A 10,542-nucleotide genomic window follows, 5' to 3' on the forward strand; every position below is an offset into this window, starting at 1 on the left:
TGGAATGCCTTTAATGTGTTAATTTGGACCAATGAAAATTACGGAAACGGGCTAAAGTGATAACTGTTAAAAATAGAACCGCATATTGTAAAACCAATTAAAAAATAAAAAATGATTCTTAAAAGATAGATAATATAAATACAGTATAACCTCGTTTTTACGTGCCCGGAATTCACGTTTTCCCGGCAATTGCGTGTATTTTTTTCAGTCCCGATGTATTTCAGTACATTTAATACCCGCATTTACGTTTTTCTTTCCCGCGATTTACGTCGGAAATATTCAAAATATGCGAGTTACGCGCACTTGACAATGATTGGGTCGTGACATCTGAACGATTTTTCAATAAAAATTTTAATTGAATGTTGTTTTTTAATAAAACGTTATTTTTTTAGAAACATAAAATTTAAATGTTCTTTTTTTCAACAAGTACCCCCCTTTTACATTTTCCCTCCAATTAGGTTTTTTTTCTTCAGTCCCTTAAAAAACGTAAAATAGGGGTTATACTGTATATTAAAATTGAGTGATTGGTAACTAAATACTGTTTCAAATTTTCACTTAGATATGAGGCGTCTAATTCCAAAAAGCGATAAGTCCACATCTGGTCAAAATCGAGAAAAAAGTACGCACATATTCTTTGTATAATTTTACACAATATGTATTGATCTATAAATTCTAAAACGCGACATAACCCTACAAAAAAAATATTTTAAGTCGATTTATTACAAAAAGCGCCAAGTCCGTGTTTCATATTATTTAAAGCTTGGTTGATTTCGCGCGTGTTTAAGTCAACCAATAAGCGAACATTCAATATTGAAAAGGGCGTCTCCCATGCTGTAGCATCTGGTAAACTCATGACAGTGCCACAGAAATATGCGCCTTATGCAGAATAAATTAAAAAGTGAGGTACAAGTAGCGCTACATCCAATTTTACCTATATTGATTACATTTATGAGTTTATCGGCTAAAACAAATTGCCATTTAGTTCTAATTTCGACATAGAATACAATGGAAAAAATAATCTAACGTTAAAACAAATAATTGAAGCTTGAAACATAAAAACGTTTCCCGAAAATATTGAATTGTGGCCTCATATAAGGTTTTTTTAAAAGCCATGTCAAACGGATTATCAACAGTTTGCATCAAAATATTTAAGTAATAATATCGGTACATAGTCATACGTTTTTGTATAGGTTCTTAGTTTATCGCAATAATATAAAGATATTTAGTTTTTAATTCACTTATGGCCAATGATGTTTAGTCATACATATGTAAATAAGTGACCTTATATAAGTAATTAGTTTTTTTAATAGTAACAGTCGGCTTTCGATCTCAATGTTGCCGTGTGTATTGTTAGACAAATAAGAATATGTATAACTGTCAACCTGCAATGACTTGGTAATTCAATTTAAAAAAAACTCACCAAAACCATCTGCAATTTGTAGTCTAATGTTCAATGAAACTAAAATATATGTGTGACTTAAAGTGTGCATTATTTATGTCAGATTCCCACAGCCTACCTCTGCGCTTCGCAACTGTTAATTTTTAAGTGTAACATAATATCGACATCTTTGTATCTGGCCTTTAAATTAGATCGCCAACACGTTAACACACTTTGCCAGAACTATTTACACTACAACCGCTGTATATATAATAACCATTTACCTAATATATTATAAACGGATCATATTATTAAAAAAGTCTTTATACAATCACAAGGAACGTTTGCAAGTATTATTTACAAAAAAATTATAACTCTATTCATTATCTTGACTAAATGGTGTACATTTTAACTTCAAATGCTTATAACTCAAAACTCCATTTTGGTGGATAACTGGTTACTGCATAACACTATTGTTCTGCAAAAATGCTGTCGAATGCGCGCAACGTGCTAAACCTCTCGTAGTGATAGGAAAAAAAACAATCTCATGCGTCTGAAAGTAATCTTTTTGATAAAATGCCTTGGGGGTTAGATATAGCTTTTTTTAAAATACTCAAAAATAAAATTACACTTGGATTTGCAGGTGATAGGTTCAGCATGTCTCTGCCTGGCAGGAAAGCTCCGTGACGACCCACTAAGATTGCGGGACGTGTTGAATGTTTCCCACGGCGCTCTCCACCGCTCTGCTGGTCCTCTGGAACTCGGCGAGGAGTACTGGGGGATGAGAGGGGCCCTGGCCTCGGCAGAGTTGCTGATTTTGAGGACTCTCGCTTTTCGGCCTGATCCTGTATCTCCCGTAAGTCTAAAATACTGTCAAGAACTAACAAAGTACAAATACTGCCCATATAAGGAAAAAGCATAAAATCTGTGATTTTTTTTCTCAATAGCATCGTTTCATGCTTCACTATCTGCGTTCCCTGCAAGCGTGGTTCCCCGAGCCTGAGTGGAGGGCGAGTCCCATCGCTCGCACTGCCATGGCCTTTCTGCAAGATTTTCATCATTCCTCCGCCGTGCTGGACTATCGCCCGTCTCACATTGCCGTCGCATGTCTCTGCCTCGCACTGCACTGCCTCGGTGTAGCTGTTCCCCTCGCCAATGTTAATAACGAGGATGACTCAGCGTGGTACTCGGTAAGTGTTATTATATTCTTACCAAGATATACAGGTGATTCAATTTAAACACTTTTGAACAAACATAATTTGAAAACATATTGTTGAATGTTACATTCCCAAATCTTGTGAATTACTCGTTGAATAAAAGAACTAATTTAGTAAATACTTTTACTGATAAAGTCGTATGGGGAAAATCCAGATATCCAATTCCAAAAACCAATATGTACTTATTCCATAAGTATGTAAATTCACAAAATATGTAATTATCATAATATGACGTGATGATGTAATATTCTCCTAAACTCGTCAAAAGCATGTTTAAAAAATTTATGACATGATAATTTTTAAACTTTTTTAATCTCTCACATTGACAATGTTTACTGTGTTTATTTAAAAAAATTCAATGCCGAACCTTATATTTCTTAGGACACTGCTTTACTGTCAAAATCAGCGAAAACAGGTTGGGCTGTAACAAGGTTGAATTCTCGCATGTGGAGAAATATGGGATAAACTTAAAAACGTGTTAAGAAATATGTTATTTTCAATAGTTACATCTGTATTATATGGAATAAAGTTTGTTGCGTAAAGAAACGCCTTTATTATTGGTAATATTAGAATTAGAGGTGGTACTTCACTTGGTGTGCTTTGTGTTTTTGCATTTTATGACCTGACCGTCATAAATTAATGAACCGAATCCACCTTCAATGTCTTAGTTCATGGCGAGTGACTTTCACATTTCTATCTTATTAATCTGTTTTGTAGTCAAAACATTTTAATTTGAGTAATGCTGAGTTCAAACGATAGTAAAGTAAATATTGAACTGGGAGAAGTGGAAGCAACTTGAAGAGGGCTTCATCTTCATCCAGCAGTGAATTAATCCAGGCTGATATTCAACTAAACAATTATTTAATTGATTGTAGAATTTTTATTGTGGCTTCTCATACTGATAGTTTGTCTTTTTTTCAGGTGTTTGTGAAGGATCTATCCAAGGAAAAGAATTGGGACATAATTGAAAAAATAATGCAAGTGTACAATAGAGAGCAAGAATCAATGTGAAATGCCTCCAATATTCCTTCTAAATCTAAGCTAATTTCTAATAATTGAATAAAATAATTTTTCAAGTACCGTCTTGTTTCAATTTTTAAATTATCTTGTTTTATATGGAGTGGATTGTTTAGGGTGGTACACATTAAGGCTATACCTCAGCTGACGCATGGTCCAAAAAGATCGTGACTAGGCAATGCGCGGTTTGCGGGTTGCGGGTGCAAATGACGCGAACCAAACGAAATATAATTTGTCATAAAAAGTCAACATGTTATGTTTATTATTATATTCGTAATAATAATAGTACAGGAGGACCTCGACTTTCGCACATAATTGGTTCCTGAAAAGGTGTGCGAATGTTGAATGTTCGAAAGTAGAGGGAAGTAAAAAAAATTAAATTGTGTGTATTTTGAAATATTTATTTATCAAGTAAATATAAGATGTTTAAAATACATGTTTAAGTGGGGTTTGCGGGTGTTTCCCTTAAAAAGTTATCAAGAGTTAACTCTTTGCCACTCTTCTTTTTCTTATTTTAAATGGTAAATCATTAACTTTACAATATTGCTTAACTGCTGGCACGAAATGTAAAGTGAACCAATCTTTTAATATTAACGCAGTAAACCCAGGCTTTTTTATTTGATTACTGTAAGCAATTCTTTATCCTTCCCTTTCAATGCTCTGGGATTTTCTCGTTGATAAATTAACATTGGCATCAATTTTAAATCACCAGCCAAGTTTCCACCAAGAAGCAATGTCAATCGGTTTTTAGAAGGTTTATGCCCTGGGGCAACTGATTCTTCCTTAGATAAGAATGTACGACTAGGCATTTTTTTCCAAAATAAACCTGTGTCATCTACATTAAATATTTGGCTAGAGCAATATTCTCCATCTTCAATAATTTTGGATAATGAGGAAATAAATTCTTTTGCAGCATCTTTATCCGCATCAGCCGATTTTCCAGTGAATTTAATATAAACTAACTGTTACTTGCTTGAAAAATCGTGTTAGAATCTTCTTTTTCTAGCCTTCCAATCTTTGTACAAACTAAGAGCCTTCGCTCGAATAATTGAAATATTCAGAGGGACATCTTTTTGATGTTGGTCGTCGATCCATGATGACAAATATTTTTCCATTTCATCCATAACTATGCCGTGTCCTTTAGAAACAACCTTTAAAGATAATATATTTCCACAATTTTGAACGTATTCCTTAATTTTCTTTTTATTTTTCAAAATTGAACATATCATAGTAGACCTGTTTGTATCATACGAACGTCCGATTGAAGCAAAAGATTCACCGCAATCAGAACGTCATGTGAAGTTTATAAGTCCTTGATTTCTTTTTGTTCGTATCAACACTGCAGTTTTTCCGTTTCTCACTCATTTATAAATTTTTAGGGTGAAATATTTCAAATGAAGAAAATTAGCAAAACGCACAACATGACACGCCCGCACGCGCTTCCACCTATCCTAGCTAACTTTACTCACAAGCAAAGTGACGGGTGCGAGCAGGATTCAAGTGACGCAAGAAATGCACTTGCTTGTGAGCGGGCGAGAAGGGGATATCTTAACCCCACGGCCAGCGCGACGTTTTAAAAAAACGATTTTTTTTGAAATGTGCGAAATAGCGAATTGTGCGAAAGTCGAACGTTCGTAAGTCGAGGTCCGCCTGTATATTCATTGACATGTTTTCTTTTTCAAGTACATGCGGAACGTTTTTAAGTCATCTTTACACGATTTAAGAATATATTCAGACGACTCCTCACAAAAGAAATTGACGTGCGAACAGGTTGACTAAACCTCTCCGAATGGCAACGTTATTTCACGTTTTAACGAAATTTCATTCCACATAGTGTTGAAAATTATTTGCCGTTTCACTTATGTACGCTCTTAAGGAACTCCGTAATTTGAATGTATTTCAACAGACTTATTTACAAACACTGTTAGTCATTCACTCAACCCATTGGGTACAAGTACACATTTAGTTTGAAAAAATAACATCTTAATCCAGCTGCCACGGGATATGAACTTGTAAACCACTGGTTATAGCTTGAGGGAAAACTTTTCGGTACCTCCTTGAAACATCGAAAATCTTTGTATAGTATTAAAAACCAGCTATGACTAAAGACATTGAAGGGGCACTAATTTTTATACAAACTCTGATTAGAATCTTCCATACTTATTTTTCGCAAACATAAGTGACATTTACGTTACTGGAACCGTCAGTGATTTTTATAGGAAAACCGTCTACGAGAAAATTTAAGATCTTTGGTTATGACCAGAGCTGTTATAACCTCCTTTTTTACAAGGTTTGGTTTCACCAGTAAAATCTACAGGGGCTCAGTTCCATCAAACCAAAAATTGGTTCATGACTGATTCTTTAAAAAACCTATACTCTTATTTAGTGTTAAGTTATATTACGGACATTTCATTTAATTTCTATGTATCGGTGGCTATAGAGGGTAGTTTATTATATTTATGAATTGAGGCGGATAATTGTTAGAATATGCTAACCGTCTGCGCATCTATTCTATACACAAGGTGGCTATCGGGGGTAGTTTATCATATTTATCTATTGAGGTATTATAATTGTTACAATAAGTGCCGTTTTAACAGCACCACTGTTAACACAGCAACTTTTAGAGCGAGATAGACAGTTTAGACAGCTAACTTATTGTAACAATTATAATACCTCAATACATACATATGATAAACTACCCTCGATAGCAACCTTGTCTATAGAATAGATGCGCTAAACTGTCAAAAAGTGCTGTTTTAACAGCACCTCTCTTGGCTGTGTTAACTTTTAGAGCGAGATAGACAGTTCAGACGGCTAACTTATTGTAACAATCATAATACCTCCATACATATATAAACTACTCTCGATAGCAGCCTTGTGTATCGAATAGATGCGTTGGTATATTTTGTAATCGACTGTGGACAACAGTAGTAGGTATGGTACCAGAATAATTCGTTGCTTTATATGTCCCATTAACAATAACATACGTAACGATACCACAGTTCAATAGGGGAACAACTCAAAATATAAAGGTTTTGAGTTAAGCGTGCCATTCGATGTAGAAAGGTCTTCTCTTTATAATTCAGCAAAAAAAATAATCAAAAATTCCTTCAATGTGTCATAAAATCTAATAACCCTTTCTGAGACTAATCGGTAATTCCGTTATATAATCAAATAATTTATTGGTTAATTCTTTATTAAAATGTACAATTTCATTGTGCATTGATGAATTTCACTAAATTAAATATAAAAAAACACACACTTTCATCGAAATCAAGGCTTTAAAATTAAAATGAGAATTACTGCAAAAAATTCAAACGCCATTATATTGAAACTAGGTTTTATGAGTTGTTCCCCTATTGATCTGGGGTATCGAATTATGTTAAGCAGGAAGGGTGAAAAGTGAACGGAAGAAATAAAAGTCATGATAAATCTACAAACAAACAATATATTTGTATTTATAATTTCACAATACATAATATATAAATACTTTGGAGGTGTAAGCTCATAAGTGGGGAAGCAGCCTCGAAAGATATAAACGAGTGAACCAAATAAAATTATGTGCCATATAAAAACACTCACTTGAATATTATATCATTACCGTGATGCTATTTTATTTAGTTTTTTTTTTCAGTGAGAAAGTCAAGGGCCGCGGGGGGTAGTCATCTACGGTTATACACCACACTAACTTGATATGCATTTATTTATAAATATGGTCACGTAACAATTTCAAGAGGGGGCCGACAGCACGTAGATAAAAACGATAGGAAAACATTGCACCCAAAACAGAGGAATTAATAAACAATAGACAATAATTATTATCTTACAAGCTATCACATTTATGATTTTTTGATATGGCAACAAATATTGAATACGTTTATATAGTCTACAAATGGATGTTATTTTTTTTTCTTTACTCCAAATGGAAACTATATTAGGCATATGACATCGGTAAACACAACATTAAATAATGTAACATAGTTTTTCATTCTCCCGCTTATAATCCCCTGTCGTCTACAAGTATTGCCTCGGAGTATCGTACACCTAGCCGGGGCTGCTAACACATTTTATTTTATTAGTAGTATGCGAAACTACGTTCAGTTATATCTCTGCTATAAAACGGATATAAATATAACTCTCGTGAAATGAAGGATGATTATTAAATTACCGGACGAAGCTGTCGTAATACTCAAAAATAAATTTGTATCACAATGACTTATTTAAAGAAGTTTTTTTTTTATTATTTTTACACATTCGAGAACACAAAATATTATTCCATATTTTTATTTATTTATGTTAAGATAGAGCTCTAGAGTAAACATGAATTGATTTGTCCATAAACGGCAATGGGCCATCAAGGCGTAGTCGTAAACATTATTTTATTATTATTATTTCATGATTAATAAGGTAATAATAGATTTTAAACGAATTTATAATATGGTCAGCAATAGAATGCTAGAATTGGTACAGTTCATAGTAGTAATAAATACGTCAACGAGTAAATATTTTGCAGTCACAGTTTCAATAGATTTAATAATAAAAAAGACAAGTGTACCGCACCTCGAAGTAAATATAATTAGTATATTATATATTATAATATGAACGCGTTAAGAAGATTAGCGTTGGCCATTTTCTTCTTTTTTATAAACAATTTAAAATATAATAATATGACACTTAGAAGGGACCCCGTTTCGAAATTTAACAATTCCGGGGGCATAAAGAGGCGAGCCGGTTAGCTGCTAGCGGTCAAAAATATTTCAGTGCCTGCACTGTTGGTGTGTAATACGCTCACCCGGCCCGATTGTGCCGGTTAATAATATATTATTTTGAAAACCTAAACGTAAGAATTAATAATACTTAATAAAATAGAATACTGTTTTTTTTTTATTATTTTCAATTTAAGGGAATGAATAATCAAGGAACAAGTAGAATTAATAATAAACATTGTACTAAATGTTGTTTAAAACAAATTAAACAAAAAAAATAGTAGATTTTAGAGACCAGTCTCCGTAAAAGAAAAAAATCAACGATAATAATAATATTACTATGAATATATTCACAATATTATGTCGAACCAGATTTGATCCGAAACGCCCTCCACGATATCGTCTATCATGGCCAAAATCAACACTGCCACAGGCAATACTTCTCACCTCTTACGACACATCTTACGATACTCAATAAATATTCTACACCTTAACGTTACGAAGAAAACATTTATTTTCACATACAATTTCACACATCGCCTCGGACGCCGTAATTCAACGAGGAAACGAGACGAATCAGCAAATGGGAAAAGTTTCTCCGATTTTCTTTCTTAAGTTTATAAACCAACAAATTTAGATAATGATTTTTATATTTTTATCTCTTTTTTTTTTTAAATTTTACCCTGTCAGTCAAACTCCTGCCAGACTTTCTACCCAACGTAACGGAGATAATAACCGATCCGTAAAACTCTCGAGTCCAGGGTGTATCATCTTTTGCGGCGTTGAAAAAATCCTGAAGAAACACGAGGTTCACATGCATTCAGACTATACGTAGACACAACATAAACACGGATTTGTATGTCGCATGTAAAAACCCTACTCGCTTTATTCAATGAATATCTCACGCTCAAAACAATACTATTCTCAGATGCTGAGGTACACGAACGGGGGGTAACCGTAGCGGTCTTCAATAAGGGACTATCGGAAATATCGCCAAAACTATATACGCTTATATAAAAACACTATGCGTGCACTTTTAATACAGACGGGTCCGAAACCTAATACATCGGAGATTCGACTACGACAGACGAAATAATAAAAATACCCAACAAATATATATTAATATTGTACATCTACGACAAGATTTGTCAACTCAATCGTCAGTGGAGACATTTATTATATATTATTGCACTAAACGACAAATTTAGTATTAGTATCTTCGCTAGTAAACCGAGAGACCGTACACAAATGACATACTGAAACATTTAAATTGCGCGTATGAATTATTATTTTGTACAAAATTGCTTGCTTTTCGACCCGACAACTCTCGAAGGGCACGCGACATTACGTTCGGAGGCAAATTTCTTACAATTACAGGAGGTCGAAGGCTGACTAGGCCACGAGCGGACTCTATTCACTACGTTAGCATTCCACCGCGGGGGATGCCGGCCGGCTACGATGAGAACAGCGTCACCCAAAGTGTGCAACGTCCCAGGAAAGCCAGTGACACTAGGATAAATTTGTAGTTTTTAGTATATATATTATTATTATATTATTAGTAATGATACAAGCATCGATCGAGGGCGTGAAGGAAGGTACATTCAGGTCAGGTGTCGGAGCAAAATCTGTCACGGTTCGTACGTCAAGTCATTCGCGCGGCAAACCGACAAACTCTAAAAGAAATACGTAATATTGCGAAAGATCACCGTCTTTTATAATGGAAGATTCTGACATGGATTAGATTAATAATTGTCTATTATAAAGTAACAGCGAGCGTTTTAACAACAACAAAAAAGCAAACATAATTAATTATGACTAGACTCTCGAGATTCTATTATTGGCTATGGCATAATTATCTGAAAATCAGTAAGCAATACGATCATGAAAAACATAAAATTGTATATGTACCGATTCAATCATTTTTTTGGACAGCAAAATCCTTTTAAACTCAACAGTAAACAAAGGCGATTGAGTGCAATGCATACCGATGGCTATTGCTTGTACCCCGTTAAAGATCCTTGAAGATTTCCGTTATTCATTAAAAATTAAGACACCCTTGTTAAGAATTTAATACATAAATTAACTTCTGTTACAATCACATCTTTTTAAATACCTTTATTGATTTAGAAATACTGAATTAAATGACGATATTTACTTACTAAAATTGAATGAATATTATCTCTTGTACGGTTCTCAACCATATCTAGAAAGATTAATGAGTTTA

General features: G+C 33.9%; 1 protein-coding gene across 1 annotated transcript in view; it reads left to right on the forward strand.

Moving 5' to 3' along the window:
• The window catches only part of koko (cyclin Q), a 5,508-nt gene extending 1,834 nt beyond the window's left edge, over positions 1–3,674 (forward strand). Inside the window, exons 3-5 of the mRNA XM_085944114.1 lie at positions 2,022–2,234; positions 2,326–2,568; positions 3,517–3,674. Of these exons, the coding sequence (XP_085800240.1) occupies positions 2,022–2,234; positions 2,326–2,568; positions 3,517–3,606 (546 nt within the window). The 3' untranslated portion in view covers positions 3,607–3,674. The remainder of the gene's footprint in view (positions 1–2,021; positions 2,235–2,325; positions 2,569–3,516) is intronic.
• Positions 3,675–10,542: the final 6,868 nt, after the last annotated feature.

The sequence above is a fragment of the Rhyacophila brunnea genome, unplaced genomic scaffold, assembly GCF_057557595.1.
Source record: "Rhyacophila brunnea isolate RB1 unplaced genomic scaffold, BYU_Rbru_1.0 scaffold_16, whole genome shotgun sequence".
NCBI lineage: Eukaryota > Metazoa > Arthropoda > Insecta > Trichoptera > Rhyacophilidae > Rhyacophila > Rhyacophila brunnea.